The sequence below is a fragment of the Trichoplusia ni genome, chromosome 9 (genome assembly GCF_003590095.1).
Source record: "Trichoplusia ni isolate ovarian cell line Hi5 chromosome 9, tn1, whole genome shotgun sequence".
Taxonomy (NCBI): Eukaryota; Metazoa; Arthropoda; class Insecta; order Lepidoptera; family Noctuidae; genus Trichoplusia; species Trichoplusia ni.
In genome coordinates, this window is record NC_039486.1 from 7650929 (window position 1) to 7676016 (window position 25088).

General features: G+C 35.7%; 5 protein-coding genes and 1 pseudogene across 12 annotated transcripts in view; 2 read left to right on the plus strand and 4 right to left on the minus strand.

The window, feature by feature from the left end:
* LOC113497416 (UDP-N-acetylglucosamine--dolichyl-phosphate N-acetylglucosaminephosphotransferase-like) overlaps positions 1-1360 on the minus strand; it is a gene marked incomplete at its 5' end in the record, with an annotated part of 2813 nt that extends 1453 nt beyond the window's left edge. Inside the window, 6 exon segments of the mRNA XM_026876963.1 lie at positions 3-79; positions 165-375; positions 378-395; positions 484-697; positions 981-1095; positions 1284-1360. Of these exon segments, the coding sequence (XP_026732764.1) occupies positions 3-79; positions 165-375; positions 378-395; positions 484-697; positions 981-1095; positions 1284-1360 (712 nt within the window).
* A 619-nt stretch (positions 1361-1979) lies between these two features.
* Positions 1980-8796, plus strand: LOC113497628 (exocyst complex component 3-like). Its single transcript, XM_026877227.1, is given in 12 exon segments — positions 1980-2186; positions 2461-2609; positions 2916-3111; positions 3470-3724; positions 4231-4512; positions 4595-4777; positions 4877-5035; positions 5137-5244; positions 5362-5380; positions 5383-5540; positions 7488-7880; positions 8108-8796. Coding segments are annotated over 12 exon segments (2244 nt in total). The 5' UTR covers positions 1980-2093; the 3' UTR covers positions 8357-8796.
* Positions 5831-7480, minus strand: LOC113497635 (annotated as a pseudogene).
* Positions 8797-9400: 604 nt separating the features above from the next.
* LOC113497633 lies at positions 9401-16385 on the plus strand. Of its 2 annotated transcripts, XM_026877234.1 has the most exons (7): positions 9401-9682; positions 11724-11957; positions 12348-12467; positions 13224-13392; positions 13660-13838; positions 14612-14689; positions 16159-16385. In XM_026877234.1, the coding sequence occupies exons 1-7, from the start codon at positions 9622-9624 to the stop codon at positions 16236-16238; spliced, it is 921 nt and encodes a 306-aa protein (XP_026733035.1). In that variant the 5' UTR covers positions 9401-9621; the 3' UTR covers positions 16239-16385. The 2 variants fall into 2 exon arrangements, with proteins under 2 accessions (XP_026733035.1, XP_026733036.1); XM_026877235.1 differs by lacking the exon at positions 14612-14689 and having other exon boundaries at positions 9403-9682.
* Positions 9678-20008, minus strand: LOC113497634. 5 transcript variants are annotated; one of them, XM_026877238.1, is made up of 7 exons: positions 18613-20008; positions 18276-18503; positions 17806-17934; positions 17116-17233; positions 16654-16829; positions 16509-16551; positions 9678-9761 (listed from the first exon to the last, which is right to left on the minus strand). In XM_026877238.1, the coding sequence occupies exons 1-7, from the start codon at positions 18767-18769 to the stop codon at positions 9755-9757; spliced, it is 858 nt and encodes a 285-aa protein (XP_026733039.1). In that variant the 5' UTR covers positions 18770-20008; the 3' UTR covers positions 9678-9754. The 5 variants fall into 5 exon arrangements, 4 of the variants coding, with proteins under 4 accessions (XP_026733039.1, XP_026733041.1, XP_026733040.1 ...); XM_026877240.1 differs by lacking the exon at positions 16654-16829; XM_026877236.1 differs by lacking the exon at positions 9678-9761 and having other exon boundaries at positions 16456-16551.
* A 63-nt stretch (positions 20009-20071) lies between these two features.
* Positions 20072-25048, minus strand: LOC113497629 (probable serine/threonine-protein kinase tsuA). Of its 3 annotated transcripts, none has more exons than XM_026877229.1 (3): positions 24872-25048; positions 24228-24481; positions 20072-23518 (listed from the first exon to the last, which is right to left on the minus strand). In XM_026877229.1, exons 2-3 carry the CDS (start codon positions 24445-24447, stop codon positions 22074-22076), a joined length of 1665 nt encoding a protein of 554 aa, XP_026733030.1. In that variant the 5' UTR covers positions 24448-24481; positions 24872-25048; the 3' UTR covers positions 20072-22073. The 3 variants fall into 3 exon arrangements, with proteins under 3 accessions (XP_026733030.1, XP_026733029.1, XP_026733032.1); XM_026877228.1 differs by having other exon boundaries at positions 24795-24885; XM_026877231.1 differs by lacking the exon at positions 24872-25048 and adding an exon at positions 24562-24706.
* Positions 25049-25088: the final 40 nt, after the last annotated feature.

Genomic DNA, 25088 nt, shown 5'->3' on the forward strand with positions numbered 1-25088 from the left:
ACTTAATATGGCTACTACAGCAAATGTCATTCCAGAGACATAGCAGAATGTGTCTCCAACAAATACTTTTGATGGGTACCTGAAAAGAAAAGTAATTATAAAGTTGAATGGAAAACATTATTTCTTTTTAGATCATAGTATCAAAATTTATCACTAATGCTCACCAATTATGCTTCAACAATGCTAATGTAGTTGCCAAATAAGGTATCATGATATGCAATGAAAAGGTATGTGCTTTATATTGGTCTCCTCTTAATTCAATAATGTCGAAGATAATTATTGATAAAGCTATAACAACTGACTGTCCCACTTCCAGTCCATTGATACCCGCTAAAATATTAATTGCATTCGTACAGAAAACTGCTAACATTCCATGTAAATGTAGTAAAGGAATCCTGGAACAAAAGATAATTATTTATTGAATATCCATTGTATTTAAGGAATTTATTAAAAATAGTTATATATAAAATAGGTTATAAATACCTATGTTAACAGAAATTCCCAGCCATTGTCTTAAGGGTATAGGAACAACAAAAGTAGTGGAGTTGAAATTTACATAGTATACCACCAGCAGTGGCAGTGATGCCATTGTTGGTAGTAATAACTTGTATCTCCATCTCAAGTCTAGGACATCATCAGCAAAGCCCAGAAGAAGCATGCAACAGATGGACAGCAACCCTGCTAACAGTTCTGCAAACTAAAAACAAAACATCACTAAAACACTTACCAATCAGTGATTACTGTATTTATTTTAATGTACTACACTTTAAAATGTTATTATTACATTCAAATTTCACATGGAAATTTTGTCAGGTAGGATTCGAGTTTATGAAAAGGAGATATAAAAAATAAACCTAGTTTAAGTTCTACTCTATTCTTGTTAATTTAAGCTTTACTCATGATGGATTTATTTTGAAAACCATCACAATGGTAATTCAAAGTTAACAACATAAGTATGTTTTATAATTATTTTAACTTACCTCATTATGAGGAAAATTTTGTGTGTCCATCAAACCATTACCAAACACTATTGGTATAAATATGAAACTTGTAACTAAAAAGACACAGCCTGATACAACACCTATTGCTTCCGGCCTGGAATCATAATGAAAATATTCAAATTTTTTCACTTTCACTAACTGATATATTCTTATCTCTTCTTCAATAACTGACATGCGCTGGTGATAGTTAAGGAATAAGGTGGAAGAAAAAGAAGAGATTAAGTATACACAATTTTTTCAAACAAGGTTAGAAACGCCAGTGTACTTAAATATCGTACTTACACTTTTTTCTTATTTGTTTGCACAAATCTATTCCAAATAAACCGGCTTTTATAAACAGATCTGAGAGGTTCGGTATTAATTCAGCGGTAATGAAATAGGCTACAGCCGACAATATAAGCAGTATGATTATTTCAAACATTTTGTGTGATCGGCAATATAAATTAAAGAGAAGTTAATCGATCCAATCACAAAATAATAAATAATTAAATCACATTCCAAAAGAAAAAGTTTAAATCTAAACTATTGGACAACATTCAGTTTACACCTGACATGTCATCGGCCAGGTCACATTGTTGACATTACAAGAAACATTGACATTTCATTACGATGTATGGATGGAGGATGGAGGCTACTAAACTATGGAGTCCTATGGAGTCGAAACAACTCAGTACATTTTTTTTTCAGGGTAAAGAAATAGGTGTCAGCGCTAGACTTTGCGTTGAAACATTTAAAAATTAGCTTAATTAGTTTCGGTGTTAAATCGAGACATGTATTTTTTCGTTTACGATTCCCTCAGAAATCAGATATCTCACCTTAAAATTGCTTTCTTGCTTTTTGGGACGTAGTGACAGATGGTCATCATCTGTCTATTCTGGCGATCATGTCACTTGTATTGTATTAACTGTCAAATAAAATATCATTTTTTTAGCTTGAACCTTGAATTGGTCATCAATTTTGTCAACAAAGTTCCAGTAAATTCGTAGACTAGATAGTGTTTTTGTCTTGGATGGCGTATACTTTCTATTTCATTTAGATATTCTCGTCAAGTAAACCCTAGCCTAACTTGTACGTTAAATAAAGATAATAAAAATGAGTACGATGGAAGAAATAGAAGAAGAGGCGAAAGCTGCAGCGGAGAAGATGGTAATGAACATGATGCAGAGACCAGGACAGCTAGAAAAGGTAAAACCCAAGACATATCTGAGAAATAAATTTATCATAGACCCTTTTTAGATTATGATTATTAATGCCAACATTAAATAAAAGCCATCGTCCAGGAGGCGTAACTGCGTAACCACTCAGTAAAGTTTTGGTAAAATCCTACTTTTTGTCTGAGTATCTCTAGAAAGCATCATTGATTGTGTATGTCTTATTATTGTTGTGACACAATTGATCCAAAACTTGGTTTACTGATGCCCATCAATCAACAATAACATTAAAAAAAAACTAATTTAAGGTTGAACACTATAAGAAAAGAATTACACATAAAAAGGCTTCTATTGAGGCTCAACTGAAGTCAGCAGTTCAGGGCAAACTAGATGGAGTCAGTGTTGGATTGAAGCAACTACAAGAATGTTTGGAAGATGTTCAACAAGTAAGCCTCAAGTAAGTATCACTGTGTAGTTATATTACATATAGGCTGTATGAAGATATTATTAAAAATTGAAATAAGTAATAACTGAACCTCCCATTATTGAAAAGTTCTTCTTATATTATAAGAAGAATAACAAGTTCTAATTTATAGATATTATAATCCACCTTTATTCCATGATGTTAAACATTTTTTTCTATTTATTTCCACATTATAAATAAGAATATTATTATATTATTGTCAATCTCCTACTAATTTGAACCAGAGACTTGAACCTTGCTTAAATATAAATATGTATGTATAAATTGTGATGTAAACAGAATGGATGAATTAGAAGAATTATTAAAAAGTGTGCCCCCTCTTGTGGCATCTCTGCAAGCAGTGAGGGAAGAAGATTCTCGTCATTCACAATATGTTACTGCTATGGACAGTCTGAAACATATATTCACAGTACCAGAAAGTGTTGCTAAAACAAAACAATGGATTGGAGAAGGCAAACTGCTGCATGCACATCAAGTAAGTGTAGCTGTTGATAAAAGTTATCTTTACAAATTCAAATAAATTATTTAGTAATTAGATCTATATATAGACAACCTTTTGCCACAGCTTCACTTAAGAAATGTTACAAAAACTGGGAGAAGTTATCACTTTTATGCATGTGTTGTGCCAAAGGTTGAAGTTATGTAAAAACCCTATATAACAGAATAATTCCTTGTAAAAGTTTTAACTTTCTCAATTTTTAAAGATTAGTATTAAATATTTCTATCTGATAAGTGTTTGATGCAACTGATGAGAGTCACAGGATTTACAGGTTCTTAATCATTTCACATTTAGTCAAAAGAAAAAAAAAACCTCCTTAATTATTATGTTTCAGTGTCTAAATGACTTGGAGAACTCTAGAGATGATTTGTTGTATGAGCTGCATAGGTTGCCTAATCAGTCATCACATGATAAAATAATGCTCAAGGCATATTTTGAAGATGTAGAGATGGTGTCAAACCTCCTTGAGAAACAGATCAAACTTATCCTTGCAAGAACTTTAAACACTGTCCGTAAAGAACCAACTGTTATAGTAACAGCATTGAGGATTATCGAGAGAGAAGAAAAACGAGATCAGATGGCATTGCAGGTAAAAATTTCTCTCTCATTATTTTATATATTGTAAAAACCATTTTAATACTGTTTAAAATATACTGGATATCTATGAGTATCATATGAGTATCATAGATATCCAGTATATTTTAAACAGTAAAAATCTCTTTTGTTCATCAGATTCATAATTTAAAACTGTCTGATTATCTTAGTTTCTGAATAACGATTTACTACACAGATATCCTTGTAATTTAATAAATGCAAAAATGCGAATTGGTCACGTATATTTTGCCTTTACCCTTTAAAAGTTTCAAACATTGGAGGAATTGTGACGTAGCGAGTAAGCATAATTAATACCTAGTAGTGACGTCACGCTTGAATACCGTTCTCTGCGAAATAGCATTCACACGTGACACTTAGATATTATTTACTTTGCGGGACACAAGAAAAAATACATAGTAACATAATTTCTGAAGGACAATGAAAAAAGTCTTCAACCCTTTGTATTAGTATCGCGAAAATCTGTTCTGTTTTACTTTACAGCAACAAAGTCAAACAGGTTTTATGCCTCCTGGCCGACCTAAAAACTGGAGAGCGAAAGCTTTTGAAGTACTGGAATGTGCCGTCGCCCAGCGAATAGAAGGCACTCGCGTTGACGAGAGAGAGGACAATAAACTGTGGCTGGTCAGATACTTGGAACTTACGAGACAGCTTATTTTAGAAGATCTTAGAGTTGTCAAAACATTGTGCGTTCCTTGTTTTCCGCCGCATTACGATATTGTTAACAAATATGTTAATATGTACCATATTTGTTTGTCGGCTAGTGTAAGTATAAAAAATAGAACACAATATACATTTATTTTTCAACTAATTCCAGGTCTTATTTTTCTGTTTGTTGATATTGCAGCTGCAAGATGTAGTTACTAATGGAATAGAAGGAAATGAATATGTTACATTATTATCGTGGATACTAAACACTTATCCAAAACATGAGTTAATGGGTAGCACAGAACTGAATATTGATGTGTCGACCTTACCACCTTTACTTAGCAAAGAAACTATGCAAAAACTGCAGGATGAATATTTGCAGGTACGTTATAATTTAAATTAGTGTTATTATTTTAAAAAGGTTCTTTATTCAGGATATGGTTATAGTTGTATAACCTTAAATACGACCTTTAATTTTTAGAAAATGGAATCTAACTACATGGAGTGGATGGAGAAAACTTTAGAATCCGAGCGCGCGGAATGGGCGGGGCAACGGGCTCCCGATGTTGAGCCTCATTCAAACGCCTACCTCACACACGCACCCGTCATCATATTCCAGATGATCGACCAGAACTTACAGGCTAGTTATTTATACTAATTATTAATTCATCAAATGCTGAGCAATCATTTTGAAATTTGACAGTTTTGTAAAGGTTGACAGTTTTGTTTTTTTTTAATCAGGTTACCGAAACTATCAGCAAAGATATAACATTCAAGGCTCTATTACTAAGTATAGACCAAGTAACACGCTATGGAAACATGTACAGAGAAGGAGTCATACAATTCAAGGTGAAATGATTTTAGTTACATTTTTAGTTAAGATTCAATTACCGACCCTTATGACAATTCCACCCACATAAAAACGTAATTTATTTTGTGTTAAATAAAGATCTTAATTTACAATAGAACGCTCACTTCGCGGACCGTTCCGCGTGGCGTACTTCACGCACCACATGATCACTATCGTGAACAACAGCGAGCAGATGGTACGGCTGGCGCAGCAGACACAGGCGCGGCACTGGCCGCCCGGCCGGCACGACCCGCCTGCCGAAGCCAAGTTCGACAAAATGCTTAACACTTTCCAGGTTAGTCTGATTGTCATATTACAGCTTAATAGGTATGCAATATTTTATCCTAAGAAAATCCGGACTCGAGGTGATAAAAATGAGCAAGAAATCTGTTTTCAAATAAAATTTCTTGGTCATGTAGTAATCGTGAGTCAGAAGAGGCCATAACCCAGCCAGAGGTATTATATTATACTAGTTGTAGTTCAATTATAATCATCACTGTTAAAAAAGTGATCGACTTTTTTCAATGTAAAACTTTGCTCCAACTTCGTACATTGTTTTGGTCAATTAGAAAAATAAATATATCGTTATTTTGTAAAAAATTTAATTCTTTGGTTCAAGAGCGAAACAAAACCTCTCCTTAGGAACAAATCAACAAATAACAATTCAGGTACATTTAGTAACAGCTTAATGGCCCTTCTTATGACCCCAGTGCTTGTGGTCCTCGTGTCCTCCCTTCTTGCCGTGTTCATGATGGTCATGCCAGTGCTCGTGGTGGCCTCCCTCACCGTGGTGGCCCTTGTGGTGGTGGTGGTGGCCTCCCTTCTCATGATGTCCTTTCTTGCCGTGGTGGTGTTCGTGGTGTCCGCCATGCTTGTGTCCCTTGTGGAAGTGACCGCCCTTCTTGTAGCCGCCCTCGTGGTGGTGCCCGCCGTGGTGCTCGTGGTGGCCTTTCTCTCCGTGGTGGTCGTGGAAGTGCTTGTCCTTCTTGAACTCGTCGTGTTTCTCGACTCCGTGGTGTCCTTAGTGTCGTGGCCCTTGTGCCAGTGTCCGTGCTCCTCGTGTCCGTGCCCGTGGTCGCCCTTCTCACCGTGATGGTGATGATGATGGTAGCCCTCGTCATGGTGATGGTGTTTCTTGTGTCCACCATGTTCGCCGTGATGGCCCTTGTGTCCCTCGTGGTGGTGGTGTCCTTTTTTGCCGTGGTGATGTTCATGGTGGCCCTTGTGACCTTTGTGCCCTTTTTCACCATGTTCATGGTGGTGGTGCCCATGATGTTCATGTCCGCCACCTTTGTCCCATTTGTGACCGTGCGAGGCTGCGGCCTCGAGGTCGGCGGCTCTCTTCTCTCGGATTTCCCTTGCGGAACAGAGAGCAGCAATGGCCATGAGGCCAAGTGCCACAAGAAGAGTTCTTCTCATAATGAGTCTTGTTGTTGCTCTTGTACAATGAATGATATTGATCCATCGGCTACAATGATTTTATATACTAGACGCTAGCAGTGGTTGGGAAATCCTCCGTTGTTCGATAGTGTCAAGGTTATTGCAACTAACTCTAAATTGGACGTTGCTTTTCACTTCCTTCCAGGTCGAGAGTTGTGTTGTAAATGTATTTTTGTGATGGATTTTCTTTTGTACATAATGTTATAATTTAAAAAGTGATTAATTGTGTCCTCTTAATTACTTTCACTCCATAATTTTATTCATACTCAATCGAGCTGTATTTCTATCGCTGTCATAATGTTCCCTTATCACAAAGTTTTAACGCAAACGGTGTACATGCATGCGTATGTGTTCATCATGTTCTTAAATTATATTTATTAGTTCATTGTTTTTTAATCAATGCCAAATATTCCGTGTTAATATACTTGCCACTCGTGTCCGAATAATCTTATATATAAAATCCTCGTGTCACTGTGAACGAAATTGAACTCCTCCGAATCGGCTCTTCCGATTCTTATGGAATCTTGTCTACATCTTAAGTATCAAGATTTTTTTTTTTCATACGTTTATAACATAATTTCTGCACTATGGCAAAACAACGTTTGCTGGGACAGCTAGTATCATATAAAATGTTTAAGTTACTAATTTACCTATTGAGAATTCTATTAAGTTTTTTTTTCTTCAAATCTATGAGGACCCTGCTAATGCATGCTTCTCCAGTATACGGCTATAGTTAAAGCTGTTTCCTCCTTAAAAGGAGGGTGTAATTTACTTTGATTAAAATTGTTTTATTTTCCTTTAGAGCTTGAGAGACGAAGCAGCACAATTCCTCCTTGAGGAAGCATTCCTTGACCTAGAGGTGCACTTTGAAGACTTATTTACTGCGAAGTGGCTACCCTCCACTATACCAGTGGATACTATATGCATCACACTCGACGACTATTTTCAAGATTACAACCATTTGAGGGATAAAAATTTTGAGTATGTAATTAATGAAGCGCAAAATCTCGTCTACAAGAAATATATAACGGCTATGTTATCCAAGAAAGTTACATTTAAGAATGTTGAAGAAGCTCAGCTAGCTGCAACTAAAATAGTGAAGGAGGCAAATCAAATAAGGTCCTTCTTTAGAAAGATTGCAGCCGAGGGCGTCAACGTAGACTATCCATTCGAAGTCATTAGCATGTTGGCAGAGGTGAGTAACATTAACTAATGTACTTCGATCGTTAAAGCAAACAGCCTATATGTAGTAGTCCTTTAATCGTAATAGAAGACACACTTCAATACCTTACAAAATTGCAAACCTTCCTATAATATAGATATATATATGTACCTAAGTGATACCATAATATTTGATAACATGCAAAAAAAAGAAGTGTTAGCTCACAAATGGAGAGTTTAGTAATAAAGTATAATATGTAGGTGTTACGTTGCCAAGACATCGAGATGCTATCGCTGGACTTGCACAGCGTGGTGGCGAAGTGTCCGGACATGTCGGAGGAGCAGCTGTGGCGGCTGGTGTGGCTGCGCGGGGACGTGCCGCGGGCGCGGCTCCGCGACACGGTGGCCATCGCGCTCGCCTCGCGCCCGCCGCCGCGCGCCAACTCACACCCCTCGCTCTTCAAGCACATCACATTCAACGAACGATTACTCGCACATTTTAACCTCTAAGCGCCTGTTTCACAATCACTGATTAGCCGCTACCTATCTGGCAGAGAAATATATTTTTTTTACATTATTTGTATGAAAAAACCTGTTAAGTAATTTAACGGGAACTTATGAGGCGGTGGTAAAACAGGCCCTAAATGTGTCAGGCCCTAAAGGCCCTGATTGATGGCTAACTTGTAAAAAATCTTTAAGGCCTCATTACGAATACCAAAGTTCCAACATTTAACTTTCACATCTGGTAAAAGCAAGCGTATGATGTCAGTTATTTCTATTCATAAAAACTCCAATAGCCAACAGGAGACTGTGGACTTTAATCAGTATGATAGCCTGAGTCCGTTAGCGCTAACTAGGTCGGGGTGACACTTATATTATAAGAATGTAATAATTTTATTTATATCCATATATTAATCAGTATTTAAAATATATGCATATATTTTTGTTTAATTTCTAGTTTTATTTCATTATTAGATACATACCCGACCACAATACGACGTACATACTTTACGCATACGCATTTATAATCTAATCCACGCTTCCTGGTGTAAGCTTATTCTACTAATGCAATAACAGTTGTAGGACTGTAGCTGATTTAATCTTTCCTACTACGGTTTCTTAGTACCTAACTATGTCGTTGTTTACACGTAACCACACACATAGTACAATCATCGTTCAAAAGATTTGATTTGCGACTTGATCTTAAAATACTCAAATGGGCTCATAAAGGCAAACAACCACATCCGAAACGAAATTAAACAGGTAGATCTTTAAACATTATTGTTTCTTATAGCCAGTTTCCAATGATGTCGTATATTATAGATATTTTTAAAGCTGTGTCATGGCTCTGGGTTGTCATTTTAACCTCAGGTAGGTAAGACTCGCGGGTACCATAGACGAGTTAAAGCCTGCCACAGGCTTACTGCATAAAGTTAACAAAAGAGAGATGTTTTCTAGCATTTAATGTAAGTAAGTAGCTGATGTACATAATTTGTCCTTATGTTAAATCATGACTTTTACGTCCATTCAAAAATGTTGATTATTTACACTAATTTATGAGAGATTCGCTTGCCTGATGAAGCTGTGACAAGGCAACAATGACTTGAATGGGGTCCTGCGTGTTGCTTCTTCTCATCGACCTACAAGTATTATTCATAACAATTTAGTGGTTACCTCGCGCTGATTCAAGGCCAATTGATGATGCGAAGGGCGGGCGGGTCGCGGCTTGCGGCGTGCGGCAGTCAGTCGCGTCTGCCGCGCGTCGCTCGCACGCGATGTCCGCTTCAAGCACGCCGCTCCTGCGCGCGGCTTGCTTACTCCTGTGCTTTGCCGCAGGTGCGTTATCCCGATCCTCTCTACACGTCTTCTACGCCTCTGAATCCAGCCCTGTGTCTTTTTCGTGCCTTATTATTTTCTGCGTCGATGACATGAAATTCAAACAGTGATCTTACACAATGTTTACCGGAATATTTTTGTAGTGCCAGTATTTTTTGTTATTTACTAATATTCGCATCCAGGTATCATTCGGCACTAGACCTGATAATATAGTTTGAATGAAAAATTGAAAACCTAAATTGAAAACGTAAACGGTGATATAAAAATATCAATAAGGGCTAATTTTTTTTATTTATCTGCTTCTTTTATTATATCTAGTCACTCTTACACTCACTATTTAGGTGTGTATAGTAGATAGGTAAAGTACACTCAACAGACGCTGGAGCCATTTATCTGCAAGTAAAGGTACGCGACTCCCCAACGCGTACAATAGGATGTTTGAATCCCTGTTCTATTTCACATGACTCATTCAATCATAACACCACAGGAAGACAAACTTTTGTATGCAATTTGCCTTTGTGAGTTCTGTACCCACTCATGTATCATTTGGATGATATCTATTTCCTATAAGATTTATTATATGGGGACCTGTTATATATAAGAACCTACTTCATGTGTAGGCACATGAATCCTGTTAAGGATATCTCAGTGACAGTGATTGCAAGAACCGATGCGGTTCCTCCACTGATTGGTGATCTAGTAGTAGGTATGATATGGAATAGTTCAAATAACGCCGACCCACACCGCGTGCGCTCTGATCGCGGTGGTATTTTTAACATTCCCGGACCGCCTCAAGGTTAGCCAAGATAGTCGCTTATTCATTGGGATATGACCTAATTTCCTATAACAAATTATACATAGATTCTTCATAGCGAAACGTTTGAGAACTCAAACGTTTTATAAACTCTATAAAGGATCCACCCTATTGAGGTGTTACATACGGAAGTGCGTTGCCCGCACTCACGTTAAGTGCAACGGCATCGACACGAGCATTATGTTTAGATGTGTTTGAATCATCACTTTTATAAAACTAGGCATAAAATTTGTTAAGTTATACATTTTACAGAAAAAAATGATATATGTTTGTTTCAAATATCTATTTATTTTACCACATGCGATAACTTCTAAAAATATCTAAGTCTTTGTCATAATTGTCATCATAAATCTTAACTAATTCAGATTTACTGCCCACCCTAGTAGTTCCGCAGGTGGACAGGACGATAATGATAGTAATCTTGCTATTGCCCGTCAATTTCAATTCCTTCGCTCTTAACAACAAGGAGACCATTACCTACAGTAGACGCTCTGAACACTAGCCAAAACATGAACAAACCAAAACGTAAATAATGTTTACGATTCTATTAAGATGGCTGACTTACAACCTTTACCACTATTTTAAATAAAACGTTTTCATTAATTAGGACTTCAATGAGCCCTTTGCTCAGCAGCAGGAACCATAGTATCTGAACAAACTTGAAATTGTTGTTAGTACCTAGATAAGTATGCAGATCTCTACCGAGTCAGTGTAAGTGGAACATCGACCTTGATGAATCAGTTTATTAGGAATACCATTTCTAGTCGTCAATACAATACTAACAACCTAACATGGGTTGTTAGTATAAGGTGACTTCTAGCAGGTACCTAAGTCCTTGTAATAATAGTATTTTGCTGAAGCCGGTTAAAACCTTTAAAGCTCACTCACTAAATCCGGAAAATTTACGTATTGTTAAAGAGACTGACAGTTAGATGCCAGTCTAATTAGAAGCCCAGGACTTTGGCAATAGATAAAGAATAATAATTAACTATTGTAAACAAAATGTTCATTTTGAGTTATATAGTAAACCAAGACGTAAATGTCATTAATTGTATAAGAAATCAATGCAACGTAACACTGGCACAAATATTTATAGCATAGTACCGTTAAACACGGGTGTTATTAACGGATTTATGATTCCCGGAAAATTCTTGTATGAAGGACGGGCTGAGGCTCAGAAAACTACGAAACAAGGAAATAAAGTTATAGATGTAAATTAAATTACAGGCAGCCTACAATTTTCAATAAAAGAATTCGCGGTTCCTAATAAGGTGGAAGTTGGGTATTCTGCTGAGTTAATATGTCAATATGAATTGGGGGAAGGAGAAACTGAAGCGGATCTGTACGTCAAGTGGTGGTGGACGCCAGACTCGTCCTCAAGTGACGACAGAAAACAAATCTATCAACGCATAGCTGGACACGCCGCCGAATCAATACACCGCAGCAATGCCAGCAAAATAGGTTGGTACCTGACATTTACAAACAAATTAAAAAACCACGTCTATTTTGACGAAAAAGGTAACAACTTAATAACACCTTACGGTCATGCTCGTTTACTGCTAAATTCCATCAAAATTTGTTCAGCGGATTATTTGTGAAAATTTTATAATCTCATAGACCGATTTACTGTCAGTTTAGCATATATAAATTATTTTATTGTCACTTGAAGCTCATCGCTTTGATGACTTTAAACACACACTAGTATTTGATTTTCTTACGAAATATACCGAAAACGACCTATGAAAATTAAAACTGCATACAAACTCATTTAACTATGAAAACTTATCGTAATTTTTTTGTAAGTCCGGTGATTTAAAGTAGTTAATTTGTATCCACCGACTTCTGTTTTAGAAATAAAGGATAACGACACAATAGTGTTGCTAGATGTCAACCCTGTGGATTCGGGCACCTACGAGTGTGAGGTCAATAACATCGAGGAAATACGCAAACATGACACGTTGGTTGTTTTCAGTGAGTATTTATTTATTATAGAAGTTTGATGTTTATCAACGCTTTTTGTTTTTAATAGTGACTCTCGCGCTGAGGAATTTAATGCTTTTGAATGGAGGATTTCAGATACTTTCAAGTCACAAGCACAAAGAGACCCATGATAAAATACTTGCTTGTATAATCGCTATAAGTTATAGCTATAAATCACAACAAATTAATCTCTGAACAATAAGGATTGTCGATTTCGTTCATCAGTCATCAGTGTCCTACGCGGCATTCAAAGGCCAGCAGTATCTATATTTCAGAATACCTACGCATATGAATAGTGCATTCTCTAGAAACTATTGCATGCAGTATGTTTAGTGTATAGTTACCGGCACGGATCTTGAGCGCTTGGCGGAAGAGTGGGGATCGCTTTGCGCATCGTAAAATAAAACGCCAATGAATTGCACGTACTCGTCTTCTTGCGGCGCATGCAACTGCAGCAAAGAACGAATTTCAACCAATCACGAGTGACGGCTATGACGCGAGGGGCTGCGGGCCAATCACTGCACTTTATCCGCCCCGCACCTCACTTCATACCGCAAAAGGGACCCAAAAAATCACTTCTGCGCAGGTGAAGGTCAGCGCTCAAGATCCGTGCCGGTAACCATACTACATAACATAACACAGAAGAGAAATGGTTACTTATTTCGTGTAATACGATCAGGATACAATTTAGGTTATTTCTATTTTACGCATTGGAACAATAGCTAATTAATAAGTTTATCTTTTCAGCAATGGGTACAGGTCCAGAAGTAAATTACACTTTGGTTGAAGATGAAAATACAAGTGATGAAAACGATGACGATGATGGTGATGATGACGATGATGGTGACCAATTATTCATAGAATGTTCGGCTGAAGGTGTAGCGCCTTTGCCTGATATGACGATAAGTCTTCAAGGGTATGTTATGGTAAAAGTAACCCTTAGGAGATTAAAATTATTTTACCATTGATCATTTATCACAATGCTGCTTTCATATAACCCACATTTTATAAGGTACTAAACCTTATAAAATAAGGGCAAGCCCAGGTAAAAAAGTACTCATTCCAAATTGTATTAAATCACACTATTCTTTGATTCCCCCTCCTATTTTAGGCAGTCCCTTTACCATTTCCATTATTCATAATAGAAAAATGTTTTAACACAACATCAATCTTGTATTTGTAGCAACAAAGTCAATATAACCAAAACCGTGGAAGACAGCAATCAGGACGGATTCTACACAATATCTGCCAATACCACTGTGAGTGCGAGCAACACAGAAATCTCTGAAATACGTTGTGAAATGTTCTACGTAACTCTGGAACATCCGCCATATGAAGATGTAGAGACATACACACCAGCAGGTATAATATACAATGTTTAGGAACTAAACACGCGTAATGTCTATTTGTTTTAAGCACTATTCTTCAAAACCTGAACATGCATGGTTCTGACCTCAGACGATACAAACAAAAAGCTTGTTTCCATAATTATAATCTGAGGTCTGATATATTGTTCAGATGGTTGCAAATACGAAATTGACTGCACCAAATCGCTTTATGGCACACAGATGTTGGCTTTTGAACGTCTTTACACTCTGTTACTGTAATTATTTGAGCTGCGAATGGCATTGGGATTAATTTTTCTTACAGTTTTAAACAAAGCCTTAACATTAAGCTGCGATTACATTATCCTAAGTAAATGGTGAAATTTGAAGGAGTACACAGAACTGATATTCTCTGTGATTTATAACGTGTGTTGTACATGCGATGGTCCATAAATAAATAAACACCATTGTAGACCAATACTTAATTATAAACTTCTAAAAGCTGCGTGGGTCACCACCCACCAGTGACCGACAAAAATTTTTCACTATACTTGACGTTGAAAAAAATCAAAGATTTTTTAATAAATAGCTGTTGCTGTTTAGAATTAGCAGCGACCAAATAAAAACTTTAATAAAATAGGCATTTAAAAATGAATTCTTATCAGCTTACAATTTTGGTAGGTATTTGAACGTTCTATGTAAGAGCGATTTGTTGTTTGCTAATAAATGGGTATTAAATAGTAGATATAGTGTGTGTCACTGTGTGTTCTCTGTGTACTAACGTTGGTTGTTGGTGATGGTCGACGCCAGGCGCCTTGCCGCTCACCACCGAGGTGCCCGAGGATGCGAGCGAGCCAGAGACTACGCCTGAGTCTTTGGAAAACCCCAGTAAGTCATAGAGAAACTTGGAACACGTGAAACAGCATTCTACAGATACACTCTTTTACACGAATCTTTTTTCCAACATTTTTTTATTGTATCTAACAGAAAATATACTTCTCAACAATTATAATCTATTTTCTAATGTGAAATTTATTATATTTTTGTGATTTTCAGTATTTTCAATATTTTATTTAAGTATTATGTTATGTAAATATCTCATTTTATTTTTATATTTTACCCATCAGAAGTTCCTGGCCACGTCCATGCACCTTTTATGTAACTGTCTAACCATTTTATATGGAATATTGGATATATGTAGTTTGACTTAAGAAACTTAATTTAGAATTATAAAAGATTCAATTAGCTCATACCAATATTCCCTATTATTATTAAAAAAAATAGTTTACGACGGTTACTCCGAATTCTCAAACGAAACTCATGTTCAAGTGAACTTCACCTCTCGTTAGACTGTTATCAAGTCTTAGAATACAAGCCAGGTCGGTCGACACCAGTATTTTTAACCGACTCCAAAAAGGGGAAAGTTCTCAATGAGGCCGGAATATATGTTTTTGTTTATTGTTTAAAGTATGATTTTTTTTAGAATGATGTAAATGGTGTGGCACTTGAAATAGAGTTATTTGAGTATTTACCCGTTTGTGTGGCTCTAATTGTATCTTTAGTGAGAGTTATAGGATGTGACAATTACTAACTACTATCTATTTATTTGTGAGCGTTTTAACTAACATAACACAACAAAACGGTATAAAAACCGTTTTCTTGACGTCATTCTGAACCTGGCTCAAGAAAACCATTAAAAATAATTTTATACACTTGCATTGCGATAAGAAACCTTATTGTTATGATTCGATCGGCTTGGTCGAAAAAAAAATATCAGTCAGATAATTGTTACACTGCTAGACAGGTGCTCATCATGAGTCCTGTTCTCATGATCAGCAACGTGCACTGACCGACAACGTTTGAGCTTGTGAGTTATCATTAGATTATTTTTCTGTATAGGCTCCACCGATATTTCTCACTATATAGAATTCCATCAGGGCCCCGATTCTGCTATTTACAATGACTGATGAATGAATGGCAATTGGATTAAATTTGAATTATTCCTATTCTCTTAAGCATTTTGCCAATACAATAATTGGAAGTTAATTGTATTGATCTTGAGTGTACTGTCCCGTACTGAATATCCAATTATTGTGTAGAAAAATGCTTAAAAGAATACGAAAATGGTCATTTTAAGCCAAATTTCATTAATTCAACGGCCATTGTAAATAGCAGAATTGGGGCCCTGTTCTTATACCTACACCGATTTTAAGTTCCCTTTCGCCCACCATTTTTCTCGAGTGAACGACAGCTTAGAACTAGAAGTACCTGCTATTAATAGATAAACACCACACCTAAACCTGGATATTATTTAAATAAATATGAACGTAAATTGATAAAAAATTATTATATTGCAGGTGATGACGGTGTACGAGTTCACTGTTCGTGGGTGGTGATGCTTGCAGCCTTGTTGTCGCATCTGAGGGCGACGCTGTAATACTACGCTAATGTGATACTAATTTTGTAATTAATATACCAAATATAATATGTATTTACCTAAGTTTTAATGTTATTAAGCTTTATATTATAAGACCGTCTATAATATTTCAATTATTAATAAAAGATATCTAATTATTGTTACGAAGTACTATAGTTTTATTAAACGTCTCAGGGCCCCGATTATGCTATTTAACGTAAACGTAACATAAACGAGCATACGCCATTGATTTTCTAAATAATTAAATATAGCAAAGAAATTAACACACACATGGCAGTCGTCTTGCAGCTCGAAATGAAGTTTTGGTTTCCTCCTGAAAAAAAAAAACAAAGTTACTAATTAACGTAGGTAACTTAGTTAAATCTGCTTACAAAAATATATCGTAAATGCATTATTATCCATTAACTACACAAACCGTTAAATATTATTTTCTTCTTTATTGCTGTGTAGTCAGCTTGTGGTAGAAACAAACGACAGGCAACCACAGATTTGATGCCCACCGCATATACATCAGCGTAAGCGAAACACATGACATCATATAGACCTTCATCATTGCGTACTACGCGTTGAAGCTGCCCAGATACCATTGCACTAAAAATATTAAAAAAAAACGGCTCAGTTTTTAGGGTTCCGTTCTCAAAGGGAAGAAAAGGAACTCTATTTCTGAGGGTCCGCTGTCCGTCTGTCTGCCCATCCGTTCGTCCGCCATCAGGCTGTGCCTACCTCAAGAACTGTGATAGCTAGACAGATGAATATGTATTTCTGCGTCTACTAGGTACACATATAATAACTAGTCGTGAGTCCAACTCGCACTTGACAGGTTTAATTTAAATGATTGAATAGTTAGATATTCTATACACAAAGGAAAATGTCTTACTTGTTATATTCTAATGTTAAATCTGGGCGCGGATATACACCTCTTGCCGTACACGTTAAGAAGATAACAGTGGAGTTAGGACGGTTTTCTGCAGTTAACTGAAAGTCACGTTCGACACCTAAAAAATAAGGAATAAAGTAATAAATATCATCGTCAGCAGAGTGATCCTACTTGGGTCCGAGACTCAAAATGGAAATGGGAGACCCTAAACGGAAACGAAGGAACAACGGTGCATGCTTGTTTGAACGGTTAGACCTTATACCTAGTTTCAAAATGAGCAAGTATTCCATACTGGTAAGTCCCGGGTAGATAAGTATTTCCGTCAGGCGTAGGTATAGCATATACATGAACTTTCCAAGAACATATTGACTACGTGTGTACAAGTATGTGCAATAAAGTATAAATAAAAACATAATAGTAGGTATAGCAAAGGCGACTGTAGGTAAACGGTGAACTCTTGTCCAACACTCTAACCATTTCTCAACCTCAAAGCAGTCTACTTCTAGTGCCACCGGGTTTTTGCAATAGAATATTTTTTTGGCAAACTTGTCTCTTTCTATCTGCCTTTGCGGAAGCAGTGGGTACGTACCTACTGTACCTAGGTACATTTAGGACAAAAACCTTATCCTTTTTGTTTCTACGTGACATTTAAATGAGTTTAAATAAAAATGAAGTAGTAATAAAACTTACTATAAATCAGCATGGCTTTAGTTTTGCGAACTTCAGTCCCATGATTTGATACAATGCATGTGTATTCTCCACTGAGTTCGGATGTCAAATTAGTGATGCGTAACGCGCGGCGTTCGTCCCGCGAAAACCCTGGCAAAAGGTGTAGGTACTTTAGGACTTATTAGATAGACAAATAACACTTATTAAGGAAAAAATATTGATTACCTGCGTAATGTAACATAGGTAGTCATCCCTACTAATATTATAAATGCGAAAGTAACTCTGTCTGTCTGTCTGTTACGCTTTCACGTCTAAACCACTGAACTGATTTTAATGAAATTTGGTACAGAGATAGAGTTGACCTTGAGAAAGAACATAGGATAGTTTTTATCCTGGACTTTTGAAGAGTTCTCTTGGAAACGTGATATAACCGACCTCGACGCGGGCGAAGCCGCGGGCGAAAAGCTAGTAAAACAATAAAAGGATCTTACGCGAAACTCGATACGTTAAATCAAGTCTTTCATCCAATATACCAGCGACTTTTGGCTCTGAATAAGGAGTCCATTCATAGACCGGTGTTACACCATCGTTGAATATCCATTGCAAAGTAAAGTTGTCATCAACCGTTGTAAATTGGCAATCCAGTATTACATCATTTGAAATAATGTCTACCAATTCCGGTACGACGAGTTTTTCTATTCTGACTAGTTTAAAAAAACCTGTAAAAATCAGACAAAGTTAAGATATTATTTTTCTGTATGTAAAGTTACTTGCTTTAATTTATAAAAAAAAAACATGTTGCTACTTAAAAGGACAAAATTAACTTACTAGTAACAAATAGAAGGTTTTTTACTACAGATGTTCTTAACTCTTCAACCATCTCAAATTTCGGAGTGCTTGCAACAATATTTACGGCAAATAATAGGATAAATAACGTCGACCATGTGATTCCACTACAGAGCACTTTCTTGTATTGTTTGCTCATCCATCCATCCTACTCGAGAGAAATCTGTGTGCCACAACGCTGAATGAAACATTGATAAAAGTGAAGCAAGTTGCTAGAAACATAAATATTATAGCTGCCTTAAATAATTTAAGATTACAAATCTACCAATTTTTTTATTAAAATTCGTATATTATTGCCTGTATTAAGTATTATATGTATAGGTGGTATTAAGATTATTGAGGAAATATTATTACTTATGACTAACATAAACTATTTATGACACGAGCCCATAGTATAGGTTCTTCAGATAGAACACCAGCTCCATACCAACAAATCCAACAATTAATGCAAGGAATCAAACTATACCAAATAGTACAAAAGAAAATCTTACTAATAGATAAAAATCAATTCGATTTTCAAACTCAGTACTTTTAATTCATTACACGTCTACTTAAACATATAATACTTAGTAGGTACCAAATAGTCCAGGGCCCCGATTCTGCTATTTTACAATGGCCGATGAATGAATGGCAATTGGATTAAATTGGCGCTATTCGTATTATTCCAAGTATTTTTACAACACAAGCACATAGTGTGCCAAAATGCTAAGGCGAATACGAATATCTACTGTCAATTTAATCCAATTTCCATTCATTCATCGGCAATTGTAAAAAGCGGCATAGGGACGCTGGTTGTTTGATTCAGACTCTACTTAATTCTGTTCTGAGGTATGTACTACCGAACTAAAATAAGATGGATTAGCGATTCAATAAAATCGGCGTCGTTAGCCGTCGATCGAGCGTAGGTATAACTCGTGACAATGTAGGAATTGGAGCTGTTATCCGGTTTCAGATTACCAAGTCGATCTCAATTCGTTAGAAACAGAAGTCGATTTTGTCGGGAGTAAGCACACAGGTTTGCTTTAAAAATATAGCGTTCACTATCAGAGATAAATTTCTCAGTTATGATTATTTTAGGCAATTTACACGTAACGGCAGCTAAAATTTAATTGAGCATGAAAACATCCGAAAAAATGTAACGAAGTAAAAATACCTTCCTAAACAGCTTATGGCATTTGACATAAAATCCTTTTTTTTCTCGGATTATTCTACACTTAAGCGAATGCCGTCAGTTTAACAGCTTTCCTTTGTAATTTGCCCTGATGTTTTATAATTTGGTTTATGTAAAATAGATACAATATTTAAAATACATTTAACTTATGTAGTAATCCCTGAAGTTAATGAAATAGTTATAAGCAGCACCTAAACTTAATTAAAAATGTCTTTATTTGCTGCGGTGATATGCCTTATGTTAAAAAGGGGGTTCAAGTAAAACTGTTAATTTTCCCATAAATATAAAACTTAGTAAAACTCATTTTATTTGTTTCATACAAAACCTTAATTTAAAGCCTCGTAAACAATAGGAAATGCTTATTTAAATAATTATAAACATACATAATGCGTCAATAATTATAATATGACAATGATAATGCATGGCACACTAATGAGGTGGTTCTTTTTAACAAGAACCGGTTTTCTCAGTCATGGACGTACAAGGTAAATAGTAAAAAAGTCGACTACTAGTACATTTTTAACTCATAAATATTTGGCTTCTGTTAGTATTTGGTTGATCTATGTAAAATTGACCTATTGCAAATTAAAAGTATATTATCAAATGTACCGTCATTAGCAAAAAATATACGCCTACTTACAGATATTTAGAGTCACTTTCCTATTTTTAATTAATTTCTATTAGACTGTACGATTTCTTATTATAATTAACCTGACTTATACATGAATAATGATTTCTTGTGTTTTAGGTTAACAGTTAACCGCCATACCTAGTACACCTTTCGCTAATGACTGGTAAGTCTTTATGGGATAATAATAATTTATACAAATAAAACATACTTATTTTAATTATCTAACGCAACAGTTTCCTCTTATTTATATCTACACCGAATACCTCTATATTTACTAAAATAATATATTTTTTTCTTTGGCAATCAAGTATACTGCATTCATTAGGTCGACGTTTTTAATTTAAGGTATTTAGGTCATATAATAATATAGTTATTTCAAAAATATCGATTTCTGTGTTGATTGTGTTATTAGACATAATAATATTACAGGGACGCTGCCAACACGGTAAGGCTTGTTTAACAAAGAGAATAGAGCAACTTTTACAACAACATATAAACTTTATTCATGCGTCTTTTTTCTCGTATTCCGGTATTTAGAACGGAATTTATTCGTTGCATTTAGCTATTTTATTATAAACGCATAAATATATTGATGATGCTCAACCTAAAATAGGTCACTAAATACTAATATGATAATATTACATATTATCTTTTGACACACTGCCATCTAGACCCAGGCACAGCCTGTACGGTAACCAGACGACGGATCCGCACACTTAGTTACGTTTATTTTTTATAAATACATATAAATAAAAAGAACACCCAGACACATAACAAAACCGCTCATACTTATCAAACAAATGTAAGTCCTGGGTGAGAATCGAACCACTGCGCAAACTGTCAGCCTTACAATTTGCAAACTTATTAACTTCTCCTTCTAATTCAAATATAAATTGCACTCTTTATTATTTGTCATTTAATAATATGTCAATTGATCAAGATTTGTTCTATTTAATCTTAACTAATGTCATTTCGTTTATGGGGATGTTGCTGTCCTTTTAGTCCTAGACCAAACATCACAAAAATCGTGGTAATGATCTTTTTAAATATATGGTTTCATTTGGTTAATCATTACTTTGGCAACAAGCTATACAGGTTTTACAAAAACTGGCATAGGAACAATATCAAAATAAAAAATATTGACTAATATATAATAATCAGGGTTGGCTGCAGCATACAAAAAAAGTTACTTATGCAACACATTTGAACACAGTACCGCAATTTATTTACATTTCATATTTGCGGCTATACCTACAACTACACATATAATATCACCTTCAAATACAAACTATAATTGGCTACTTTATCAATGTACTTGTTTTTTTTCTGATTTCTGTCGTATGTACTTTAATCACGATTTATAGATAACTGTGACGATTAAGAGAAAACGAAGTGATCACAATATTCTACATGCTAAGTTGGCCATATTCTAAGTCTTCCATTAGTAAAAAACATGTAATTACTGCATTCGATACATTAGTCATTACTTCAGTCCAAGTAGGTATAAAATAATCGCCACACCAACATTAATGATAACTAGGAACTAAGTTCCAAATCTTGATATCTACTTTATACTCTTTTGATATTATCCGAACTTGATACATGACTACTTACAAATCAATGACAGCTGTACAAATGCCTTTAATTCATTTTGTTTTTTTCATTACTGGCAGGACTGCCACATACTATATTACACGAATTGTGTCTAGTTTTACGAACACCATCTACATCTATATCAGTTCCAGCAGCCACCGACGTCAACGCTACTGTCTTATCAAAGTCAATGGTTGTGTATCCTATAGCAGCAGACGGCGCCACACCAGACATGTTAGACAGATTTACCTTCTCCACGCTGCACTGCGAAACAAGTCGACCCCGCGGCTGAGATGAATATGAAGCCACACTATCATTTTTCGAACTGTTGTATGATTGACTTTCAGGAGATGTTAATTCTCTGCTCAGTTTCACAGTTTCCTTATTAGAATCAATATCGAGTATAGCATAATTTACCTCCAGTTCTTCGACAGGTGACATGGAAGTAAAAGTATCAGATTCTGAGAATTTTTGGTTGTGTTCAGATGGTGCAGAAAAACTTAATATTTGTTTCGCATTTTTAACATTTTCGCCAAGTTCACCCAAAGACAAATTAGCGTACGTATTTACTTCCGGTTTATTTCCCACGGACAAATTACAATATTCCACTTGTTTCGGTGTTAAAGGAGTGGTAGGGACTGTATCATTTTTACCAGCTGGCTGCATGTTCACATCATTAGGTACAATATTCATATACAATCGAATTGCATCTGGTTGAGAGGGTTGTTGTGAAATTTGTGGCTGTTGTAACACTTGTTGCTGTTGCTGCTGTTGTTGCTGTTGCTGCTGCTGTTGTTGTTGCTGTTGTTGCTGTTCGAGACTTAGCTGTGCGTAGTGTTCACTGGAATTACTCAATGTCGGTGACAAGGGACTGTTTACTTGTTTGTTATTAGTAACATTTTCATTCATGTATCTGCATTCGAGAAATCGCGTCTCATCTTCAATGTCTCTCATTGTATTTAAAGCTGTTTCTTGGCGTAGAGTATTTCGCAAAATTGCTAAATCTTTATTTAAATCATTTGAATATACGTGTCGGTTATCAGTCACGCGTGTTTCAGCCACTGTATCACCCTGGTTGTTATTTGTTTCACGCTTAAAATCTCTTAGCTGATAAACATTAGTGACTTGATTGGAACTTGTCTGAGATCTCGGGTATAGTGGCATTACCTCCAATATATCAGCACTTGAGGGTGACCTTGGAGATTGAGTAACATTACGTGATCCTGTCACGTTCGATATCATGTTTGGAAGGTTGTTATTAACAACAGGCCTTACATTATCAGGTTGACCATTATCTATAGATGAACGGTGAACAACACTTGCTTGTAATGTTTGTCTTCCCTGCGGAGATGGTGTTAATCTAGATACAGGGTATGGTACTGAGTCATGAATCACATTTCGTAATTGAATTTGTTGCTGCAGTGTGCGAAATAAGAGGGAAGCTCTTCTACATCTGAATGCATATATTCCTTCTCCAGTCTCACACCTCCTTCCTGAAACCACGTTGATGATTGATATTAGCTTTATAGACATAGAGCTGATAATCAGGGCCTTAAAGCCAGTGAAAGAAATAATATGTGATTAGCATACCAAAAAAAAAAAATGTAGTGGAACCAATGTAAATTTTCTTCACTCACTACAGCAAACTAGTTTTCGAAGTACTAAAGGGCCTCAAATTGTTGGTGTCTTAAATAATGTTAAACAATAAATATGACTCATCACAGCAATTATTTACAGGGATATGGTACATCCCTACTTCCCTACTTAATATTATAAATGCGAAAGTAACTCTATCTGTCTGTCTTTCTGTTACGCTTTCACGTCTAAACCACTGAACTGATTTTAATGAAATTTGATACAGACATAGGGTTGACCTTGAGAAAGAACATAGGATAGTTAACATCCCGGACTCTTGAAGAGTTCTCTTGGAAACGCGATATAACCGACATCAAAGTGGGCGAAGCCGCGGGTGAAAAGCTAGTTCCTCATAAAATATTGTTTGTTATGCTGCATGTTGCAGCATGCAGAGTTAGAAAGAAAAAGATTAATGTGAAAGAGTAGAAAGTTCTCTTTCACATTCATCTTTTTGATAAAAATAAAAAGTAAGTCTTGGCTTGAAACCTTTTTTCGATACTCAATCATTCATGTACCATCCAAAAATCCATTAATTGTCAATATTAATTTATTATGATAAATAGATACCTGATTCAAAGCTGAATATATCTCCCTCAAAGCCATATCGTCGCAATGAGTGTAAAGGCCACACTGTGGAGTCCCTGCCTTCTCTATAGAGTATAATGTCGGATTCGGTAATCTCGAGCTGCCCCGAGCATAGGTCTGCACCATTTTCGTCAATGTTTACAACACGAAAAACATTTGGATGCAAGTCTGAAGTTTCCTTTTTGCTGTGTAAGCACCCCATTACATTTCCAAAATATTATCCATAAGTGTGCAATCTGTAATGTTAATATAACTATATTACCAGTAGCATAGTACTTTAACAAAACATTACACACATAATACAATAACACTGTACAGTAACAATAACCGACGATGGCATAATTATCTAAATAAGCCTCCCATTCAATTACAAAACAAGTTCATATTTGTTATCAATTATCACCAAATTCCAATAGATTATAATAGGTATCAATAGACTCCATACATTATTTACATCACAGAACTTATTGAACCGAGATAACTATTTTATTCAATATTCTTGTATAGAACTGCTACAAATAATTCATTAAAATGAAAAAAAAAACATACCTAATCAAGGCTATCAGTAGGATTGAATCATTTGATTCCAAGATTTATTGATAAAATTAAAATAATAATAAACTTACAGTCTACAGATAAGTGCAGCAGAACCATAGACAGACAGAAGTTGATAGCTATAGACAAATTTCCACTTTTTGTAAAGGGGGTGATGAGGCCTTATTGATCGACAATCGACATGCAATATATTATTCTAATCTTCTCTTCTCACGAGTCCCAATTATAGAAATAAAAAAATCGATATAACAAAAAATAAAAGAATAATGAGTTTAATTAAAAAAAAGA

Coding starts and splice junctions, on each gene's coding strand:
- LOC113497633 (XM_026877234.1), top strand. CDS start 9,622: ATGTCCGCTTCAAGCACGCCGCTCCTGCGCGCGGCTTGCTTACTCCTG. Junction 9,683..11,723: donor ACTCCTGTGCTTTGCCGCAG/GTGCGTTATCCC, acceptor ATTAAATTACAG/GCAGCCTACAATTTTCAATA. Junction 14,690..16,158: donor TGAGTCTTTGGAAAACCCCA/GTAAGTCATAGA, acceptor ATTATATTGCAG/GTGATGACGGTGTACGAGTT.
- LOC113497634 (XM_026877236.1), bottom strand. CDS start 18,769: ATGAGCAAACAATACAAGAAAGTGCTCTGTAGTGGAATCACATGGTCG. Junction 18,504..18,612: donor AAACCTTCTATTTGTTACTA/GTAAGTTAATTT, acceptor TGATTTTTACAG/GTTTTTTTAAACTAGTCAGA. Junction 16,830..17,115: donor TTAACATTAGAATATAACAA/GTAAGACATTTT, acceptor TAATATTTTTAG/TGCAATGGTATCTGGGCAGC.
- LOC113497629 (XM_026877229.1), bottom strand. CDS start 24,447: ATGGGGTGCTTACACAGCAAAAAGGAAACTTCAGACTTGCATCCAAAT. Junction 23,519..24,227: donor TATATTCAGCTTTGAATCAG/GTATCTATTTAT, acceptor ACGTGGTTTCAG/GAAGGAGGTGTGAGACTGGA.